The 23,781-nt window shown below is 38.5% G+C and overlaps 1 protein-coding gene across 4 annotated transcripts in view; it reads right to left on the bottom strand.

The window, feature by feature from the left end:
- The window catches only part of R3HDM1 (R3H domain containing 1), a 111,990-nt gene that overhangs the window by 7,448 nt on the left and 80,761 nt on the right, over nt 1–23,781 (bottom strand). For all 4 annotated transcript variants that reach the window (XM_082840626.1, XM_082840623.1, XM_082840625.1 and 1 more), the window contains 2 exons: nt 7,817–7,920; nt 5,576–5,748 (listed from right to left, as the gene is read on the bottom strand). In XM_082840626.1, the coding sequence (XP_082696752.1) occupies nt 5,576–5,748; nt 7,817–7,920 (277 nt within the window). The remainder of the gene's footprint in view (nt 1–5,575; nt 5,749–7,816; nt 7,921–23,781) is intronic.

Here is a 23,781-nt window from a genome sequence, read left to right as displayed (position 1 = left end):
AAAAATAGTCCAAAAAATTTCAGATTTCCCAAATGTTAATATTTTATTATATTTGCTTTCTCTCTCTATATATAGTTACTTCTTTTCTGAACTATTAGAGAATGAGTTGCTCACGATACCACTCTATTTCCAACATAATTAGTGTCTATTTCCTAAAAACAAGGACATTTTCTTAAATAACCACAGTGAATTATCAAAATCAGGTGACTAACGACATAATATCACATAATTTATATAATTTATTCAAATTTTGCCAACTGTCCCACTAAGGTACTTTATAGCAGAAGAAAAAAAGAAAGAAAAACTTCCTCCTTCTAGTACAGAATCCACTGTAGAATCAACTGCTGCATTTAATTGTCTTGTCTCTTTAATCTTCTTCACCTAGAAGAGTCTGTCTTTCTTCTCTCTCATGATTTTGACATTTTGAAGATCAGTTTCTGAAGGTCACTCTGAAGACCAGTTATTTTGTAGAATGGCTCTCAACTTGGGTTTGCCTACTGTTTCCTCATCAAAAAGCTTATGATATACATTTGGGGAAGGGAATTCCAGAGAAGTGATGTTGTGTCCTTCTCAATGCATCCTGTGAGAAGGTACATGCCGTCCATTTGTCACCACAGTACTGGTGATGTTTCTTTTGACTGCTTGGTTAAGGTGGTGTCTGCCAGGTTTCTCCATTGTCAAGTTACTATTTTTTCCTTTCTAGTTATAAATGTCTCGTGGGGAGATCATAATATCTCTGAACAGAGACAATTTTACTTCTCCATTTCCAACTGGGACACATTTTATTTCTTTTTCTTACCTAATTGCATTGCCTAGAACCTCCAGTACAATCTTGGTTGGTGAAGATACTTCGTATGATATTTACCTTTTAAAATCTGTTAAGGCTTGGGGACTTCCCTGGTGGCACAGTGGTTAAGAATCTGCCTACCAATGCGGGGGACACGGGTTCCAGCCCTGGTCCAGGAAGATCCTACATGCTGCGAAGCAACTAAGCCTGTGCGCCACAACTATGGAGCCTGTGCTCTAAAGCCCGTGAGCCATAACTACTGATTCCGTGTGCCACAACTACTGAAGCCCGCATGCCAAGAGCCCATGCTCCACAACAAGAGAAGCCATGGCAGTGAGAAGCCTGCGTACTGCAATGAAGAGGAGCCACTGCTCGCTGCAACCAGAGAAAGCCTGCACACAGCAACAAAGACCCAATGCAGCCGTAAATAAATAAATAAATAAATTAAAATAAATAAATAAAATCTGTTAAGGCTTTACATGTGGCCTAACAATAAAGTCTATCGAAGAAGATGTGCAGTGTGCACCTAAGAGGAATGTATATGCTGTTGTTGTCAGGTAGTCCGTGTATGTTTGTTAGATCTAGTTGGTTCACTGTGTTTAAGCTAATTTTTTACTTACCTTCTATCTGGTTGTTCCATCCATTATTGAGAGTAGGGTATTATGTCTCCAACTATTAATGTAGAACTGTCTATTTCTCCCTTCAATTGTGTCAGTTTTTGCTTCATATATTTTGATGGTCTGTAATTAGGTGTGTAAGAGTTTAGAATTGTTATATCTTCTTGCTGTATTGAACCTTTTATTAATATATAATATTCTTTGTATCTTGTAAAGTTTTTGGATCTGATATTAGCATAACCACCTCTGCTCTCTTTTGGTTATGATTTGCATGAAGTATCTTTTTTCATCCTTTCACTTTCAATCTATTTGTGTCTTTGGATCTAAAGTGAATCTCTTGTAGACAGCATATAGTTAGATCATGTGTTTTTATCCATTCAACCAATCTGTCTTTTGAATGAAGATTTTAATCCATTTCCATTTAAAGCGATTACCAATCAAGGGGGATTTAATTTTATCATTTTGCTATTTGTTTTCTGTATGTCTTATTGCTTTTTGTCCCTCATTTCCTGCACTACTGTCTTCTTTTGTGTTTGCTTGATTTTTTGGTACTGAAATGTTAAAATTCCTTTCTCATTTCCTTTTGTATACATCCCATAGCTTTTTTCCTTCGTGGTTACCTTGGGGATTACACCTAACATCCAAAAGTTAAATATAATGCTCAAATTTGAATTTATACTAGCTTAACTTCAATAACATACAAAAACTGTGCTCCTCTGTCTCTACCCCCTTTGGTTGCTGATGTCACAAAATTACATTTTTATACTCTATGTGCCCCCAAACAAACTTACAATTCATTCTTTTTTTTGGCCACACTGCATGGCAGGCAGGATCTTAGTTCTCTGACCAGGGATCGAACCTGTGCCCCTTGCAGTGGAGGCGCAGAGTCTTAACCACTGGACTGCCAGCGAAGTCCCAAACTTATAATTCTTTTAAGTGCATTAGTCTCTTAAATTATGTAGAAAACAAAATGGGGAGTTAGAAATCAAAGTTATAATAACACTGTCTTTGAGATAATAATTGTTTAAAAAATATTAATCTCTTAATTCATGTAGAAAGCAAAAAGTGGAATTATAAACCATTGGAACAATATTACTAGCTTTTATAATTGCCCATGTACTTAACTGAGAGCTTTTTCCCCCATATGGCTTCATGTTACTGTTTAGCATATTTTCATTTCACTCTGCGGGACTCTTTTGAGAACTTCTGGCAGGGCAGGTCTCAAATTTTGTTATCTAGGAATTCTTAATTTCTCCCTCACTTTTGAAGGGCAGTTTTTTTTTTAAAAAAATAAATTTATTTATTTATTTTTGGCTGCATTGGGTCTTCATTGCTGCACATGGGCTTTCTCTAATGCCAGTGAGTGGGGGCTACTCTTTGTTGTGGTGTGCAGGGTGCGCGGGCTTCAGTAGTTGTGGCTTGCAGGCTCAGTAGTTGTGGCTCGCGGGCTCTAGAGCAGAGGCTCAGCAGTTGTGGTGCATGGGCTTAGTTGCTCTGCGGCAGGTGGGATCTTCCCGGACCAGGGATTGAACACGGGTCTTCTGCATTGGCAGGCGGATTCTTAACCACTGCGCCACCAGGGAAGACCCTGAAGGACAGTTTTGCTAGATATAGGATTCTTGGTTGACGGTTTTTCTTCTTGTAGCACTTTGAATATATCGGCCTGTTGTCTCCAGTCTCCAAAGTTTCTGATGAGAGATCTGCTGATAATCTTTTTGACGATCCCTTATATGTTATGAGTTGTTTCTTTCTTGCTGCTTTTAATATTCTTTGTCTTTCTAAAAACTGATTACAGTATGTCTCAGTGTGCATCTCTGAGTTCACCTTACTTGGAGTTTGTTGAGCTGCTTGATGTTTACATTCATGTCTTTTATCAAATTTGAGAAGTTTTCAGTCATTATTTCTTCAAATATTCTCTCTGTCCCCTTCTCTCTTCTCCTTCTGAGATACCCACAGTGTTTATGTTGGTCCACTTGATGGTGTTCCATAGGTTCCTTAGGCTCTGTTCACTTTTCTTCATTCTTTTTTGTCTGTTCCTCAGACTCGAATCATTTACATTGTCCTATCTTCAAGTTCTCTGATTCCTTCTTTTGCCTGCTCAAATTTACCAATGAATTCCTTTAGTGTATTTTTTCATTTTAGTCATTGTATTTTCAGCTCTAGAATTTTTCCTAAATGGCACAGAAATTTATTTAATAATTTACCCACTACTGAATATCAGACTATTTTCAGATTTTCAGTGTTACAACAGAGAAGAAAGAAATATCCTTGCAAACATATTCTTGCATGTTTGTTCCACAATTTTTACTAGACAAAGTTCTAGAAGTGAATTTGTGAATCAGAGGCCTTCCACATTTTGAAAAACGTCACTAAACTGCACTCCAAAAAGAGTTGTATCAATCAATTTACCAAGAGTCACAAGAGAGTTTACAACTGGATATATTTGCCCACACTGCAAATTAATAGTCTTCCTAAATATCCCAATTATACAGATAAAAAAACTATTTTTATATTTTTATCTCTTTAATGGCCACTGGCCATTTATTGTTTGTGAGCTAGCCTATAAGTGACCGTTGCCTTTTTTATTTTGATACGATTTTGTCATGTGCATTGACAAATTTTTTTAGTTTGTCTTTAAAAAAAAATTAAAAACCTTTCAATGTTGTAGACAAACTTTCAAGTATATAAAAGTATATACTCATCATAGACAGATGAGTATAACAAACTTCCATATACTCATCATCCAGCTTTGATTGTGATATCCCCTGCTTTTTTTCTTACTAGACAATTTAAAGGAAATCTCAGATTATCACAGCATTTCACTTGTAAATATTTCAGTATATAAATATTTCTATCTAACAGATAAGAACTATTACAAAAAACCCCACCTTTATCATACTAACAAAATCAACATATTTAACTGTCCACTTTTTGCCCCAAAATGTCTTTTGGCTGTTCAGTATCCAAGGAAGATCGCCATATATTGCATCTGATTGTTTTAAGTCTTAAGTCTTAAGTCTCTTTTATTTATTTTTTAATTTTTATTTTATTTTTTGCCGTACGAGGGCCTCTCACTGTTGTGGCCTCTCCCGTTGCAGAGCACAGGCTCCGGACGCGCAGGCTCAGCGGCCATGGCTCACGGGCCCAGCCACTCTGCGGCATGTGGGATCTTCCCGGACCGGGGCATGAACCCGTGTCCCCTGCATCGGCAGGCGGACTCTCAACCACTGCGCCACCAGGGAAGCCCTTAAGTCTCTTTTAATCTACAACAGACTCATCCTTCATTTAAAAATGCCATTTATTTGTTAAAGAAACAGGCCAATTTATCCAATAAAATATTCCACTGTACATATAAATTGCTTTATATTTTCTTCCTTTATTTTCTGTAAATTAACAGCTAGACTTAGAGAGGCTTGATTAGACTCAGGTTCAATATATATATATATATTTGGCTGCACTGCACGGCTTATGGGATCTTAGTTCCCCGACCAGGGATCAAACCCATGCCCCCAGCAATGGAAGCTCAGAGTCCTAACCACTAGACTGCCAGAAAATTCCCAGGTTCAATATTTTTGACAAGAGTATATCATAGGTGATGCTCCTAAACCACATTAGGAAGCAAATAATGTTTGGTTGGCCCAATTTAATTGATGCTACAATTGAACAGTTGCTTCAAGTGCTATCTGCCTAATCTACCCATTTTAAAGTTCCCCATAAATCGTTTCCTAATGTTTCTGGCATTTGCTGATGATGTTTCCCTGTTCATTACTTTAACAGGATTCCAAAATAGTGATTTTTAAATTCTATCATTGCTTTTAAATTTATTAGTTGTATTTCTTCTATGATGAAGAGCATTCCCTCATCAACTTTCTGGCTACAGTAAAATACAGTTCAGACGGGAAAGGTAGGATAACAGCTTAATTCATTTTCTTTACCAAATTTCAGATCTAGTTTATCTTCTGAATTTTTAAATTAAAAAAATTTAAATTATGCAAACGTTGGGAAACATATTTAAATATTGAAATAAATTGTCTGGATATAGAGAATGTTCAAACTTCTTTACTAATTTGTTTGAGAAGATTTCAAATTCGGCATCAAGCCTCATAGGTTGGTCAATCTTATGTAACTAAATATTGAAAGTTTTAAAATTATAATAAAAGAAGCATCTTACCTGAACAATATTGTCTATACTGCTAAATTCCACACACTTCTGTCCTCTCTGGTGATCACAGTAATATTTGTTTTGCTTCCACAGTGGGGGTGAATGGGCACGAGACTGTGGATTGTTTGGTACACTGAGCTGCATCATCACCATTCCGCCACCAGCTGGTGGAGGTGGCACAGCTGAAAATCAGAATCAGGACACTGCAATTAGCAAACTTTAGCAAATAGCTGGTATCTTTAAACACCAAGATAATGGCAATAATTTTACATCTCTGAAAAAAATTTTACTGCTATTTATGCAAGCCAGATTTAAACTCTAATGCTTATACTACAAGTGCTGTGTTTAAAAAGACATTGAAATTGACTCTGTAGACCTAAACATCTCACTTATCCTCAACATAGTAAGTCAGGAAAGTCCAATTATCTACAACAAGACCTAGTAGAGAGTAGGACAATTGCGATATGATCTACAAAAGTGCTTAATTTTTAAAATAAATTCATTTTCAAACGAGCATTATTCTGAATACATAAAGGAACACTCTGGGAAAAATTAGTATCCTATAGAAATTTTGACATACAGAGAAAAGTCGTCTTTTGAGTGAATCGGTCTCATGCGGTGGGAAAAAGTTTGGGATACAGGAATCAGAAAGCACAATTTCAGTGCCCTGAAATGTCCTATAACTCTGGGGAAATTATTTTTCCTCTTTTATTGTATTTTCTCATCTGAAAAAGGCTAGGAAGACCTCCTTGGCTGACTTTAAAGAGTTATAATAATCATATGCATGTACAAACACTGCTAGCTGTACAGTACCTGTGGACTACAATATCTACATTCTTATCTGATTTATTCCTGCCATGGCACTGGTACTGCAGCACTACTAGTATTCGGAATGTAACTCTGCTACTCACCACTTCAGTGTAAGGTACGGTGCCCTGTGCCCCACCTCCCGGGCCACTGTTTGCATTGCAGTAATCGTAATGGTAGTTTCCAATTCCCCAGAAATAGCACCACACTGACCTGGCTAGGCACACCACAGAAGGGCTGACTGCTTAGGAACATCTCAAGGTTCTCATTGGCCACAGCAGCCCATGCTGATGCAGCCACTATTAGTCATGTATTTGATAATCATTTATTGTTTCTCTGCTTCTTTGAGATTACATATGTCAACAGATCATTACAATAAAATATGATAAAGGATTGTTTAAGACACTGTGGAAGCAGAGAAAATGAAGCAACAAACTCTGTTTTAAGGACTGAGGAAGGCTTTGCAGAAGAGGTGATTTCTGAGTCAAACTTCAAGGATAAGCAGGATTTTGGCAAACTGAATGGCGGACAGGCATTCCAGGTAGAGGGAAGAACAGGTACACAAGTATCTTTGGCATGAAAGAGCACAGTATATTCTACAAATAGAGTTCTGTATGACTTGAGCATATACGTATAAATAGAAGGCTTAATTGCTAGGGAGTGTAGATGGAGAATCTATGCAAATTTTTAATTCAGAGGAATGACATGAAGAGACATCTGTTTCAGGACAGTGATTCTTGAACCGTGTATATATGTGTGCATGTGTTGTGGAGGAGGAAAGCTGGACATGGGGCAACATGAAATAAGCAAAACACATAAGAAATTACTGTGAAGACATGAAAAGAACTGACCAAAAGTAGAGGCAGTGAGGAAGGAAAGACGGTACCAGCTTTGAGGAAATGGTGAAGCCTGAGTGTGAAAGGGGAGAACGGAAGAGAGTTATAATTTTGCCATTTGTATTGGACCCTAGATAGAAGGTGAGGAAAGGGAGGCAGGAAGAGGGAGAAATATTAAATCTAGTGCCCCGGACACATCCCTGAGTAGGAATGTCCAGCAGGCAGTTGGCTATGTGGTCTTGTCTTGGCAGAAATAAAATTTGGGAGACACTGGCAAAAAGCCGTTGTTGAAACCGAGGAAGTGGCTGGACTTCCGAGGAAGAAGCTGAAGAGTAATGAGAGAAGGTATCCCAGAGAACATCAATACTTATGAGGCAGGCAGGAAGGAGAGCCTGAGGAGGAGAATCGGAGAGCAGCGGCAGTGGTAGCAGGGGAAAAGGAAGAAGTGGGCGGAACCTGTTAGCTCTGATTTCTCATGGCACCCTGCATACTGTGGGTACATCTCAGCACCTAACAACTTGAAAACCTTTATCTAGAAATGTCCAAGAAACTTATTTCTCAAATGGACAAACCATTGCCTTCTTTTTTTCCAATTGTCTATTCATACCTGCACACTGGTGGCCTTGAAGCTGCTGGGAATTGCATGGTGAAGTAGTTCGAGGCAACTGTATTTGTTCTGATCCTGGAGGTTGCAAGTAACCCACTGAGGAGCTATGGGGAAAAAAATCAAACATACACAAAAACACAGCACAATGAGATGGAGATGACTGTAAAGATTCTTTGAATGAACAGTCCTATAAATTTATTTAAATAAAATTATTTTTCAAGTAGGTCAGCTTAGTAAAAGTCAAAACTAACTCTTTTCTAAACTGAGAGTTATAAATAATTACTTTTTGGATAAAAATCACCTTGTTTTCGACAATAACACAGATTTTTAAAAATAACTCCTGATTTCATTGCTCTTATTCTTTTACGACTTATTCTAAATATGATTTTTGTACTGTTCAAATAATTATTTTAAAAAGAAGAAAAATAACTCACTAATTTTACAGAATAAAAAGGTACTTTATTTGGATCTCACTAAGCTATACTTTAGAAGAGAGAATATGCAGTTAGACAATGATGAGACTCAGAAAAAAATACGTTATTCCCTAAAAAATGTGCTATCTAAGGACATAAGGTACTATCTAAGGAATAAAATAAACAATAGAACATGATTCTGACATATTCTAATAGAAATACTGACAAAAATAAAAGGCTGTTATTGTAAAACCATTAAGCTATTACTGTATTTTTCAATGGTTAGTCTTTGAGAATCAAACTAATATGGGATTTGTCATAATATGTCTATAAAGTTTTCTCCATTTAGCAATTTCAAGAAAATAGTGAAAATCATAGAGCAATACCGTGAATTCTTTCTGAGAATTCTCAAGGAATCAGAAATCTTAATTTATTATAAAACCCTGTTACCACCCTTTTTTAATCAACTTTCTTTACATGGTATTTTATTTCTTAATCTAGCTTTAACAACTTTTTGCATTTACATCTCACATAACCGGATCAAAAATACTACATTAGATCCAAGTACTGAATTACAGAAAATACAGGGAGACATGTTAAACAACACCATGATGATACAATCAGTCAAATCCAGACTCTGGGACACTCTACAAGACAAATGTGTGAAAACATAAGCAGTACTTGTGAGGTAGCTGGTAATACATAAAGACCAACTGGATATTGGATATAATTAAGAAATTAACTGTTAAATTTTTTAGAATGTGAAACAGTACTATTAAGTTAGGTAGGTTTATACAAACTTTTTAGGGATACCTATACTGAAATACTCGTGAATGAAAATAATATGATACCTGGGTTTATTTCAAAATAATATGGGAGGAGGATGATATAGAAGTTTAAATGAAAACAGATTAGTCATTAGTTGATAAATGTACAAGCTAAGTGATAGGTACATGGGGGTTCAGTACACTTCTGTTTACAATTATGTGTATTTAAAAATGTCTGTAGGGACTTCCCTGGTGGTCCAGTGGTAAAGAATCCACCTTCCAATGTAGGGTGCGTGGGTTTGATCCCTGGTCCGGGAACTAAGATCCCACATGCTGTGGGGCAACTAAGCCCGCGCGCCTCAACGAGAGAGCCCAAGTGCTGCAAACTACAGAACCCACGTGCTCTGGAGCCCTTGCGCCACAACTACAGAGCCCACGTGCCCTGGAGTCTGCATGCCACAACTAGAGAGAGAAAACCGCACACCACAACTGGAGAGAAGCCCAGGTGCCACAGCTAGAGAGAAGTCCACATGCTGCAAAAATAAGCCTGTGCACCACAACCAAAAAAAAAAAAAAAAAAGAAAAAAAAAAGAAAGAAAAAAAGATCCTGCACACCACAACAAAGACCCGAGGCAGCCAAAGGAAAAAAAAAAAAAGGGACTTCCCTGGTAGCACAGTGGTGAAGAATCTGCCTGCCAATGCAGGGGACACGGGTTCGATCCCTGGTATGGGAGGATCCCACATGCCTCAGAGCAACTAAGCCCGAGCGCCACAACTACTGAGCCTACACTCTGGAGCCCGCAAGCCACAACTACTGAAGCCCGCACGCCTAGACCCCATGCTCCACAACAAGAGAAACCACTGCAGTGAGAAGCCTGCACACCGCAACGAAGAGCAGCCTTCGCTTGCTGCAACTAGAGAAAACCCGTACACAGCAACGAAGACCCAACGCAGCCAGAAATAAATAAATTTATTAAAAACAAACAAACAGGGCTTCCCTGGTGGCGTAGTGGTTGAGGGTCCACCTGCCAATGCAGGGGACGCGGGTTTGTGCCCCGGTCCGGGAGGATCCCACATGCTGTGGAGCGGCTGGGCCCGTGAGCCATGGACGCTGGGCCTGCGCATCCGGAGCCTTTGCTCCGAAACGGGAGAGGCCACCGCGGTGAAGGGCCCGCGTACCGAAGAAAAACAAAAACAAAAAAACCCAAACAAACAAAAACATTAAAAAAATGTACCAAGGAACTTAAAAACAGTCATATCTTATGATCTATTAATCCCACTCTAAAGACCCTATAAAAATGAAGAAATTCGAGTTGCTCACCAGGGTTAATAAATTATTGTATATTCATAAAATCAAACATTAAAAATTATATTTACAAAGACATTTTTAATGACGTGAAAAACCCTATACCACACGAACAAAAAATATCCAATAGTATCACAACTATGTTAAAACTACATACAAAGACTTCCTTGGTGGCGCAGTGGTTAAGAATCCGCCTGCCAATGCAGGGGACATGGGTTTGAGCCCTGATCCGGGAAGATCCCACATGCCGCGCAGCAACTAGGCCCGTGTGCCACAACTACGGAGCCCGCGTGCCACAGCTACTGAAGCCCGTGTGCCTAGAGCCCGTGCTCTGCAACAACAGAAGCTACCACAATGAGAAGCCCGTGCACTGCAACAAAGAGTAGACCCGCTTGCCGCAACTAGAGAAAGCCTGCGCGCAGCAACAAAGACCCACACAGCCAAAAATAAATACATAAATAAATTTATTTTAAAAAACCAAAAAAACTACATACGAAAAGAAAAAAGATTGAGAGAATAATATGAACATGACAGTAGCAGTTAACTTTTCCAAAAATGCACACAGGCATTTAATAATTTTAATCACTAAAAATATCCTATGAAAACTGCCTGAAAAGTTCAACTTTTAAATGCTGTATCAGGGATTTAATATCAACTAATAATCTGAATCTCCTTCAGAAGTCACAGTATGCCCTGTGAAGACAATTACACTGATCTTCTGAAATATAAGTCACCTTCAATTCATTTGAGGGGTAGACTTCAGTCAGGTTTGCTGTCTCTGGAAGAAAATATTAGCTTTCTGCCTTATAAGCTCTTTGCAGTTCAAGGTGACTTCTACCTCATGTATTTTTGTGATGAGGATATCTAGCTAGGACAATATAAACAAACCCTCAACCACTTAGAATTTGACCAAACTATATGCTCAATTAATGAAAATAAATGCCAAATAAAACTTTTATTGTACAATATTTGGAGTTTTCCTTACATGCAAATGGCCAATTTTTCTAGGCTTTCTGGTTAAATGTTTATATTCCTAGAAGTATTCATTTATAGCTCACCTATTTCCAATGTGAAAGATTAAAAAAAACTGAGTATAGTAAAAAACAGAGAAGAGAAAACACTTAAAAGCAAAACAGAAATGGTGTAGGGACATCTGGGATAAGATTGTTGTGTTCACTGAGAACCGAATCTACTTTGTGTTTCCCGGCAGCTAAGACAAGTTGGTGAACCCAGAGGATACCAAGACTCTGCCAGGAAGACAAAGGAAGCAAACATTTAAGCCTCTGGCAGACGCTGGGTTACAGGCATATCATAATTGTATTCTATGTTGAATTTAAAGCACGTAGTTAATTATAGAGGAATTTAGTCCTTTGATAGAAGACATGAAACGCAGTTCATAATTTTACCAGGAAACTGAGAAGCTGAGGGGGAAATCTTGCCTGAAGAGAGGATTACTCCTGTTAAAAAATAGGTAGGATGTAGAATTACTTGCAGTAAGGGCTAACACTTTCCTTAAAATGAACTTTGTAGTTTTCAAGTACTTGAATGAGACCCAAGGGTCTGCACTGCACATTCCACGTAAAAGATGCCTTTGGCTTGAGAAATATAAGGGTAGCTATTATCAAACACAATCAACCACAAAGATATCTGTGGTGCTCCTGGGAGAATGACTGAGTTTGAGAACGGCCATACTCTAACCATCCCACTAGTATAAACTGGTTAGTATCAAGCAGCTCTGTCAGTGCAGAGCTAACGGATATATCACTTTAGTAGCTCACTGAAGTGGTAGCAAACATTCACCAAACAGTAATTTTAGCTTTAGTATAGCTGATCCTAAGGTGCTCTTTTTAACAATTACTTAGCTGCTTATTAAGTCTGTGAGACCGTAAAATTGTCACTGGCACTGAGGACGATGCTTGTATGCCTGTGTGATACAGCTGAAGAACAGGTATCCCATTCCTCAAACAGCTTCATAAAATCTTTTAAATATAATTTCAAAAGACAGGATGCCAGAACAGTATAATTTCTTCTTTTTTGAATCAAATTTCACCAATTAGAGACTGACTTCTGGCATGACAGCATGAGTTTACCGATCTGCTCTCCCCACTGAAAGTGGTGAAAGCTATAAAAAAGCAACCATTGAAACCCTATGGAAATGATCCTAAGGATGAAGAGCAAACTAGAAACATCTATTCAAGAACATGTATGAAAACTCAGTAAGAAAAGTGAGTTTGGGGCTTTCCTGGTGGCGCAGTGGTTGGGAGTCCGCCTGCCGATGCAGGGGACACGGGTTCGTGCCCTGGTCCGGGAAGATCCCACATGCCGCGGAGCGGCTGGGCCCGTGAGCCATGGGCGCTGAGCCTGCGCGTCTGGAGCCTGTGCTCCGCAACGGGAGAGGCCACAACAGTGAGAGGCCCGCGTACCGAAAAAAAAAAACCAGAAACAAACACGAAAAGTGAGTTTGATATTTGAACCAATACTACTCCTTCCTGCCCCTCCCAGTTTAGTGAAGTACAGACTCTACTCCAGACAGCTGTAGCCAAGAACACAGAGCTCCCTCTCCCCACAGCACCAGAGGGAGGATTTCTTCCTAGGAGGAGTGGTATGTCAGCTTTCTCATCCTGCCCTCAGGTACCTGTTGCTGAAGCTAAATCTGGGGTGAATGAACATGAGAGGTGGGAACTCCTTTCCACCCAACCTCCACTTGTACAACAGAGGGTCTACTGTGGGTGTGATATGCAGAGAATACTGGGGCCCTGGCCTGATCACCCTTGCCCCAGCTCCTGAAGTGGTGATTTTTCACACTAGGAGAGGTAAGCCAGTGATCCTAGGCTGTGGTCTCCCCACCCTCTACCAAGTGCTCAGCTCATAGGATAGGGTGTCACTTTTAGAGAAGCTAATCACTGTCCAAATCCCCAGCTTCTGAGCCCTGGCTCAGAGATTTTTCTGGGGAGAAAAGAGGCTATAAAACAGCACCTAATGTATTCTCCAAAGAACTGTCTTTTTAAAAATTTATTTATTCATTTATTATTTTTGGCTGCGTTGGGTCTTCATTGCTGTGCATGGGCTTTCTCTAGTTGTGGCGAGCGGGGGCTACTCTTCGTTGTGGTGCATGGGCTTCTCATTGAGGTGGCTTTTCTTGTTGCGGAGCACAGGCTCTAGGCGCACAGGCTCCAGTAGTTGTGGTAGGCGGGCTCAGTAGTTGTGGCTTGTGGGCTCTAGAGTGCAGCCTCAGTAGTTGTGTGCCCGGGCTTAGTTGCTCTGCAGCATGTGGGATCTTCCTGGACCAGGGCTGGAACCCGTGTCCCCTGCATTGGCAGGCGGATTCTTAACCATTGCGCCACCAGGGAAGCCCTCCAGCTTTTGTTTGTTTGTTTGTTTGTTTTTGCGGTAGGCGGGCCTCTCACTGCCATGGCCTCCCCCGATGCGGAGCACAGGCTCCGGACGCGCAGGCTCAGCGGCGATGGCTCATGGGCCCAGCCGCTCCGCAGCATGTGGGATCCTCCCGGACTGGGGCACGAACCCACGACCGCTGCATCGGCAGGCGGACTCCCAACCACTGCGCCACCCGGGAAGCCCTCCAGCTTTTATTAATTACAAATAATACTGCAGTGAACACCTTTAGCATTATCTTTGCACCTTTGTCCTGGTATTTCAACCAGATAAATTTCTAGAAATAGAACTACTGGATTAAAGGCGGATTCTTAACCACTGCACCACCACGGAAGCCCCAAAAGAACTGTCTTTAATTGCAACAGAGTGGGACGAAGTTCAAGCCTACAGGTGCTTTCAGGAACAGTGATGATTGTGGTAAAGACAACTGGGAGGGGATTCAAGATTCAGGCTAAACTGTAGGCTTGCTAGTTTGCAAGAGGGAAACAGGTAAAAAGACAGCAGGAATGAGCCTTCCTTATGTCAGAATAAAAATCAAATATTGACTACAGAAACTTTTTCTTCAAAGGAGACAGATTTTGATTGAATTACTTTGTAGAGCAATTTATGAGTCAGTTCATTATTGAAAACAACAGGGTAATCAGCTAGCAGTTAGTGGATGCTGTCAAGGAAAAAGAGAAACAAGAGTCCAACCGAAACCACTGTGATTCCAGGATGACTGTGAGAATACCCAAAATAGTTTTCCCTGCTTGAGGAAAAAAATCAGAGGCTGAACATTTGCTGGTGGTGGGAGGTTTAAATAGACTTCATTAAAATAATCCAGTCAGTCACTAAACAAATTAACAAGTGAACAACAATAACCAGACCTGCTACAATACATTATCTAAGATGTCTAATTAAAAAAAAAATTACAAGGCATGAAAATAAACAGTAAGGTGTAATCCATACTTTGGATGCAAGCAGGGAACAGAAACTGCCTGTGAGAAAGAACAGATTTTTCACATTTATCAGAAAGGCCGTAAAGTAGCCATTACAGACATGTTCACAAAACCAAAGGAAACCATGCATAGGGAAGTAAAGAAGGAATGGTGACAAGGTTGCATTAACAAATAGAGAATATTGGGACTTCCCTGGTGGCACAGTGGTTAAGAATCTGCCTGCCAATGCAGGGGACACGGGTTCGAGCCCTGGTGGAGGAAGACAGATTAAAAGAGATTATATAAGTTAAAGAACAGAGAGAAAAAGGAACACAGAAAAAAGAGCTTCAGAGAAATGTGGGGTGTTGTTAAACAAACCTACACATGTATAATGGGATTATCAGAGAGGAGAGAAAGCAGCAGAAATGACATTCCAAGAAATAATGGCTGAAAACATCCCAAATTTATTGAAAAACAATAACCTACTCATCCAGAAACCTCAACAAACTCTAAGCAGAATAAATGCAGAGATCCAAAGAGATACCATAGTAAAAATGCTGAAAGTCAAAGACACGCAGCAAGAGAAAAATGACTAGTTACTTATAATGTAACCCCAGTAAGATTAACAGCTAACTTCCCAGCAGACAAGATGAAGGTCAGAAGGCAGTGGGAAAACATTCAAAATGGTCAAGGGAAAAACCTGTTAACCAAGATTCCTATATCCAGCAAAGCTATTTTTCAAAATGATGGCAAAACTAAGACTTTCCTTAGTAAATACAAACTGTGAATTTGTTGACGGCAATAGGCACTTTACAATAGGCACTAATTAGAACAAACACAAAAAGATAAAGAGTACAGTATTATGGACTGAATGCTTGCATCCCTCCCAAATTCATATGTTGAAACCCTAACCTCGATGTAATGGTATTTGAAGATGGGGCCATGAAGAGGTAACTAGGTTAGATGACGTCATGTGGGTGGAGCCCTGGTCCAATGAGATTAGTGCTCTTATAAGAAAAGACATCAGAGAACTTGCTCTTCCTCTGCTTGCACAGGCTGAAGAAAGGCCAAATGAGCCCACAATGAGAAGGTGGCCATCTGCAAACCAAGGGGAGAAGCCTCACCAGATATCAACCCTGCTGGTACCTTGATCTTGGATTTCCAGTCTCCAGAACAGTGAGAAAATAAATTTCTGTTGTTTATGCCACCCAGTCATTATGGCAGCCTGAGCAGACTAATACAACCAAGAACAGGTAATTATGTAATTGGAAAGACTGTAGAAATGCATATTTTCCCTCCTTTCTTCTGATTTTAGAGGCAAGTGTATAAAATAATATGTATATAATATAATGTTGGGCCTATAACATATACAAATGTAACATATTTGCCAATAATAGCATGAAGGATGTGGGTGGGAACAAAGCTGTATGGGCTAAGGAAATGCCTACTGATGGTAAGGTAATAGTTATAACAATGTATTGTGTTTGTAATATTAATATAATATGTATAACAAGAATACCAGAAAAAAGGGGGGAAAGAGAATAGAGCAGTGTAGCAGTAACTTTTCTTTATATCACTAGAATTCAACTAGTGTAAATCAGAAGCTGACTTGGATAAGATATATATGGTAAATCCTAGAAAAACCACTAACAAAAACCCTCTAGAAAAGTAAAATAGAAAGAAAGAAATTAAAATGCTACATTAGGAAATATTCATTTAATGCAAGAGAAAGCAGGAAAAGGAAGAATAAAAAAACAAACACAGGAGATAGAAAACAAAAAGCAAAATGGCAGACATAAGCCAAGTACATTAATAATAACATTGAATGTGAATGGATTAAATGATTCCATCAAAAGACAGAGACTGTCAGGATAAAAAATGATCCAACTATATGCTGTCTACAGGAGACACAAAGGCTGAAAATAACAGGATGGTAAAAGATATATCACACAAACAGTAACCACAAGAAAGCTGGTATGTCTATATTAATATCCGACAAAACAGACTTTAAAACAAAAACTGCATGAGATAAAGAAAGCATTTCATAATGAAAAAGGGTCAGGGAAATATAATAGTTGTAAACATATCAGCTCCTAGTAAAGGAGCACCAAAATACATGAAACACACACTGAAAAGAATGTAAGGAGAAATATACAATTCAATGATAGTAGCTGGAGATTTCAACACTCCACTTGCCTTTTTTTTGGCTGCACCATGTGGCTCGTGGGATCTTAGTTCCCAGACCAGGGATTGAACCCAGGCCCACGGCAGTGAAAGCAGGGAGTCCTAACCACTGGACTGCCAGGGAATTCCCAACACTCCGCTTTCAATAATGAATAGAACAACAATACAGCAGATCAACAAGGAACAGATAACCTGGACAACACTATAAACTAATTAGACCTAAGAGACATCTACAGAACACTCCATCCAACAATAACAGAATATACAATCTTTTCAAGTGTACGTGGAATATTCTCCCGATAGACCATATGCTGGGCCATAAAATGAACCTCAGTAAATTTAAAAGGATAGAAATAATACAAAGTATGTTCTCCAACCACAATGGAATGAAATTAGAAATAAACAGCAGGAAAAAACTTGGGACACACACAAGTAAGTAGAAATTAAACACCACAATACTATGTTACCAATAGGTCAAAGAAGAAATCAAAATAGAAACCAGAAAATACTTTGGGATGAACGAAGGTGAAGATACAACATGTCAAATCTTATGGAATGCCACTAAAGCAGTGCTTAGAGGGAAACTTTTAGCTGTAAATGCCAATATTAAAAAAGAAGAAAGATCTCAGATCAATAACCTACACTTCCATCTTAAGACATTGGGTGGAGGGCTGGATCACCAAACCAAAAGCAAGCCAAAGGAAGTAAATAAGAAAGATTACAATGGGAATAAACAAAATAGAGAAGAGAAAAACAAGATGAAAATCAGTAAAACCCAAAAGCTGGTTCACTGAAAAGACCAACAAAATTGACAACTTTTTGTTAAATTGACCAAGAAAAAAAGAAAGAAAACTCAAATTACCAGAGTCAGAAATGAAGAGGGGAGATTACTAGACTACAGAAATAAAAAGGATAATAAAATAGTAAGCAAAATTGTATACCAAGAAAATAGATCAAATTCCCAGAAATATACCAACTGCCAAAACGAACTCAAGTAGAAACAGATAATCAGAATGGATCTATAACAAATGAAGAGATTGAAGTAGTAATCATAAAACAACTTACACACACACACACAAGCCCCTGCATAGAAGGTTTCACCACTGAATTCTATCAAACATTTAAAGAAAAATTAACAATAATTCTTCATAAACTCTTCCAAAAAACATAGAAAAGAACACTTCCCAACTCTTTCTATATTACCCTAATACTAAAACCAGACAAAGGCACCACAAGAGCACAGACCAATATCTCTTATGAATATAATGCTAAAATCTGACCAAGTGTGATTTATCCCAGGAATGCCAGGGTCATTTAATCTCTGAAAACCAATTAATGTAATACATTATATTTTCTCAACATGATACAGAGTACCTATGAAAAATCCACAACTAACATTTTTATTAAGGTGGAAGACTGAATGCTGTCCAGTCATGAAGGAGACAAGGATGTCAGCTCTCACTACTTGTATGGAACAGTGTACTAAGCGTTCCAGCCAGAGCAATAAGGCAAGAAAATGAAATAAAAGGTACCCAAATTGAAAAGGAAGAAATAAAACAATTTCTTCACAGATGACAAGATCATGTATATGGAAAATCCCAAGAAATCTATTTAAGAATTATTATAACTAGTAAATGAGTTCAACGAAGTTGTAGGATACAGGATCAGTACACAAAAAATAATCTGCATTTCTATACACTTCCAATGAACAATCAAAATGAAATTAAAACAATTCCATTCAAAGTATCATCATGAAGAATAAAACACTTAGGAATAAGTTTAATAAAACAAGTGAAAAATCAACTCTAAAAACTACAGAAGCATTGTTGAAAGAAATTAAAGATCTAAATAATTGAAAAACATCCCATGTTCATGGAATGGAAGAATTAACATAGTTAAGATGCCAATTCTCCAAATTAATCTACAGATCTGACACAATCTCCATCAGAATCCCAGTTGACTTCTTTGTAGAAATGGATAAACTGATTACAAAATTCATATGGAACTGCAAGGGACCCAGAATGGCCAAAAGAATCTTGATAAGAGAACCAAACTGGAGGACTCACACATCCTGATTTCAAAACTTCATCAATACAGTGTGGCACTGGCACAGGATAAACAGATTAGTAGAAGAGCACTGACAGTCCAGAAATAAACCCAGACATCTATGATCATCTGATTTTCAATAAGGGTACCAAGAACGTTCAATGGGGAAAGAACAGTCTTTTCAACAAATAGCACTGGGAAAACTAAATAGTTATGTGCAAAACAATGAAGTTGGATGCTTGTCTCATACCATATAAAAAATTAACTAAAAATGGATCAAAGATTTAAATGTCAGACCTAGGGGCTTCCCTGGTGGCGCAGTGGTTGGGAGTCCGCCTGCCGATGCAGGGGACATGGGTTCGTGCCCCGGTCCGGGAGGATGCCACGTGCCACGGAGCGGCTGGGCCCGCGAGCCATAGCTGCTGAGCCTGCGCGTCCGGAGCCTGTGCTCTGCAACGGAGAGGCCACAGCGGTGAGAGGCCCGCGTACCGCAAACCACCCCCCCCCCAAAAAAAGATTTAAATGTCAGACCTAAAACTATAAAATTCTTAGAAGATATAGATATAAATCTTGGTGATCACAGACCTGGTAATAAATTCTTTGATATGATACCAAAAGCATGAGCAACAAAAGAAAAAAAGATAAAATGGACTTCATCAAAGTGAAAAACTTTTGTACTTGAAAGGACTGCATCAAGAAAGTGAAAAGACAACCCACAGAAAGAGAGAAAATATTTACAAATTATATATCTGTTAAGGGACCTGTACCAGAATATATGAAGAACTCTTACAATTCAACAATAAAAAGACACACAACCCAATTAAATTGAGCAAAGGATCTGAATATACATTTCTCCAAGGAAAATATACAAATGGCTTAAAAAGCACATGAAAAGACATTCAGTATTATTAGTCATCAGGAAAATCAAAATCAAAATCACGAGATACTACTTCACACCTACTAGAATGGTTATAATAAAAAAGTCAGATAATTAACAAGTATTAAAGGATGTGCAGAGGACTTCCCTGGTGGCACAGTGGTTAAGAATCCACCTGCCAATGCAGGGGACACGGGTTTGACCCCTGGCCCGGGGAAGATCCCACATGCCGCGGAGTAACTAAGCCCACGCACCACAACTACTGAGCCTGCATTTTAGAACCCGAGCGCCACAACTACTGAGCCCGCACACCACAACTACTGAAGCCTGCACACCTAGAGCCCGTGCTCTGCAACAAGAGAAGCCACTGCAATGAGAAGCACGTGCATCACAATGAAGAGTAGCCCTCGCTTGCTGCAGCTAGAGAAAGCCCACGTGCAGCAACAAAGACCCAATGCAACCAAAAATAAACAAAATAAAGTAAATAATTTATATTAAAAAAGAAGCATGTGGAGAAATTAGATCACTCATGCACTGCTTATGGAAAACATCATCCTCAAATGATTAAACATACAGTTACCACATGACCCAGTGATTCCACTCCTAGGTATATACCTAAGAGAAATGAAAACAGATGTCTACACAAAAATGTACAAACTAACGTTTACAGCAGTAGTCAAAGGTGGAAACAACCCAAATGTTCATCAACCGACAAATGGATAAACACAATGTGATATATCCCTACCATGGAGTATTATTCAGCTATAAAAATGAGTAACCTACTGGTAATATGCTACAACATGGATGAACCTTAAAAACATTATGCTGAGTGAAAGCAGCCAGTCACAAATGACTACACATAATTCCATTGATATGAAATGTCCATATCAGGGAACTCTACAGAGACCGAAAGTAGATTAGTGGCTAGGAGATGATGGTGGTGGTGGAGGGGTTGGAGGGTGATAGCTAAAGAGTACGGAGTTTCCTTTTTTTCCCCCTTCATCAGTATATTCACATTAAAATTTTAAAAACTGTGATGAAATACACATAGCATACAATTTATCAACTTAATCGTTTTAAGCATATAGCTCACTGCCATTAAACACATTCACATCGTTTCACAATCATTACCACCATCCATCTCCAGAACTCTTCATCTTGCATAACTGAAAATGAACCCATTAAATGGCAACTCCCCATTCCTCCTTTCCTCAGCCCCTGGCAACCACCATTCTACTTTCTGCTTCTATTCATTTGATGACTCTAGGTAACTCAAATAAGTAGAATTATACAGTATTGGTCCTTTTCTGACTGGCTTACTTCACACAGTATAATGTCTTCAAGATTCATCCATGCTGTAGCATGTGACAGAATTTCCTTCCTTTTAAAGACTGAATAATATTCCACTGTATGTGTACACCACACTTAATTTATCCATTTATCTGCTGATGGACACTTGGTTTGCTTCTACTTCAGGGTTTTGTTTTTTCTTTATAAATTTATTTATTTTATCTTTGGCTGTGTTGGGTGTTCGTTGCTGCGCGCGGGCTTTCTCTAGCTGCGGCAAGTGGGGGCTACTCTTCGTTGTGGTGCGCAGGCTTCTCGTTGTGGTGGCTTCTCTTGTGGCGGAGCATGGGCTCTAGAGCGCAGGCTAAGTAGTTGTGGCGCGTGGGCTTAGTTGCTCCACGGCATGTGGGATCTTCCCGGACCAGGGCTCAAACCCGTGTCCCCTACATTGGCAGGTGGATTCTCAACCACCGCGCCACCAGGGAAGCCCTACTTCAGGGTTTTTGTTTGTTTTTCCAGAGAGAAAAATGTTCTAAAATTGACTGTGGTGATGGTTGCTGCACATCTGTGAATATACGAAAAACTATTAAGCAGTACACTTAAGTGGGTGAATTGTATGGTATATGAATTTTACCTCAATAATGCTGTTTACAAAAAAGATAAATAAGGAAATAGGAGAACGGACAAAAATAGTGCATATGTAAAAGGTACACACAAAGAAGTCATATTATATGAAGTCACCCACAAAATGGTTGATGATTTAGGAAAAGTAATAGTATTCAAAACCCTACATAAAAATGTCATTGCTATCATTCATCTCTTCTCTTTATGGTTTTGCAAATATAATGACTGTTATTTCAAATTATTATTATTTTTGATGGGAGAATAGGACCCAGTGTATTCTTCTTAAGCAATAATTAGTTCACTTGAAAAGCAAGTCTCACATGTGCTACAGTTTTTAGTGACTACTAAAGATGATGTCATTGAAAATTGATGAATATATGGCAAGGTGTGCTTTGGTTTTCTGCCTTTTTAAACCATCTGACGTCTTACTGCCAGTGATAGTCAAACAAACTTCCTGAACTTAATAACATTGCTTAGTAGACATGTGCTGTGTTCCCTGAAGATGCTGTAAGTAATCGATATAATCCATTTGGGGACTATAGTAGTCTGGGTATCACACGTTTAATTCTTTAATAATGAATTAAAGAGACTGAAGCAGGTAACAAAAAACAAGCACTCTGAATCTCATTAGTCCCAATGACTGATTCACCATCTGTGACAACCTGAGCAAATTTCACCAGAATTTAAACCAAATTTAATCAGCCTAGCAGAAAAAATAAAAATGAAAAATGAAAGTAAACTATTCAAAGGTTACTCCATATTTCTCTTGGATCATTTTTGTTGGATTTTCCTATGAATAACATTTTTTACAACTTGTTTTTGGAGCAATTTTAATTTTGGGGGTGGATTATATTTGTGGTAAACCTTTTAGAGGTAGAATTACAGAATAAAAAAGTACAGCAGTTTCATGTTTTGTTAAATATCATCAGACTGATTTATAGAATCAGTTTTCATATACCTAGCACCCAGCAATGTTTGTCTCTCTGCTTAGTGTTAACTGTTTTGTCCTCCTTTTTTGGTTAAGGTTGCCTTAGTTCTCATTTCTTAAGATTGTTGGGGAGAGTGAACATTTTCTCATGTGATAATTTATTATTAGTTCTTGTCAAATGGGTAAACTACTTATTTCCATGAATTATTTGTGGAGTTCATTCTAGAACTCCACAAATAATTATCATTAATATTATCATTCTAGAACATACAGAAGTGATACAAATGTTTATAAGCTTTTATCAGACATCTGTCACATTTCCCCACATCTTGATGCTTTCTTTTTGAAATCTGTCTTAATGTAACTGTGCTGAATCTTTATATCAAAACAACCTTTAAAACATTCATCTACTCTTTGATAACGCACTTCATATCTTGAATCCTAAATCAGTGAGAAAAATAAAGCAGTCAGAAAAGTATTTTCATAAACTCTTCACCACACCTATCTACATACTAATATCTGAGCCCATGCACTCTGCTTTTCCTCCATTTACCATACGCAAATCCTCTGCATTTTATTTATGGCTAACCGACTTTCCATTTGAGTGTTTACTCTCATCCGCCTTGAGGACCTTACAACTCTACCCCCTCTCTCCTATAGCAACACACCTCTTTCTGGTGTCTTTCATTTCAGCATGCAAACACTTCTTTTTTCAATTAAGAACAGGACACTCTCTCTTAACCTCATTTTCCCCTCCCATATACTACTGAAATTCAATGCTCCCTTTAGGGATGCAATTCTCAAAAGTTGTCTCTATTTAGTGTCTCCAGTTCCTCTCCTCCCATTCTCTTGCCCCTTATCTCTTAAAGTCTTCCCCCATAGTTAATGATTTTATTACCTATTTAGGGGTTTGAAATATATATACAACAAGAGTACCCAGAAATATATTATACATTTTAAAGAATTATAAGATGAAGAACTATGTAACCTCCATTTGGATTAAGAAAAGAACATCACTAAGTTTCCACAACTTTCCTCACCATGTACCTCTAACTATTGTATAGCAGTGCTCCACACGTAGGTTTAACTTTTTAAACAAATTGTTTCTGAAGATGTTTTTTTTTTTTAATTACTGAGGTTTGAGAATTCTTCATATCCTCTCTACAGAAGTACTTTTTCAGATATTTGATTTCCCAGTCAGTATATTGTTTGACTTTTCATTT

This window comes from Leucopleurus acutus, assembly GCF_964270905.1.
Source record: "Leucopleurus acutus genome assembly, chromosome: 6".
In the NCBI taxonomy this organism is placed as follows: domain Eukaryota; kingdom Metazoa; phylum Chordata; class Mammalia; order Artiodactyla; family Delphinidae; genus Leucopleurus; species Leucopleurus acutus.
Note: the sequence above shows the minus strand (reverse complement) of the source record. Positions and strands in the feature narration are given on the sequence as shown.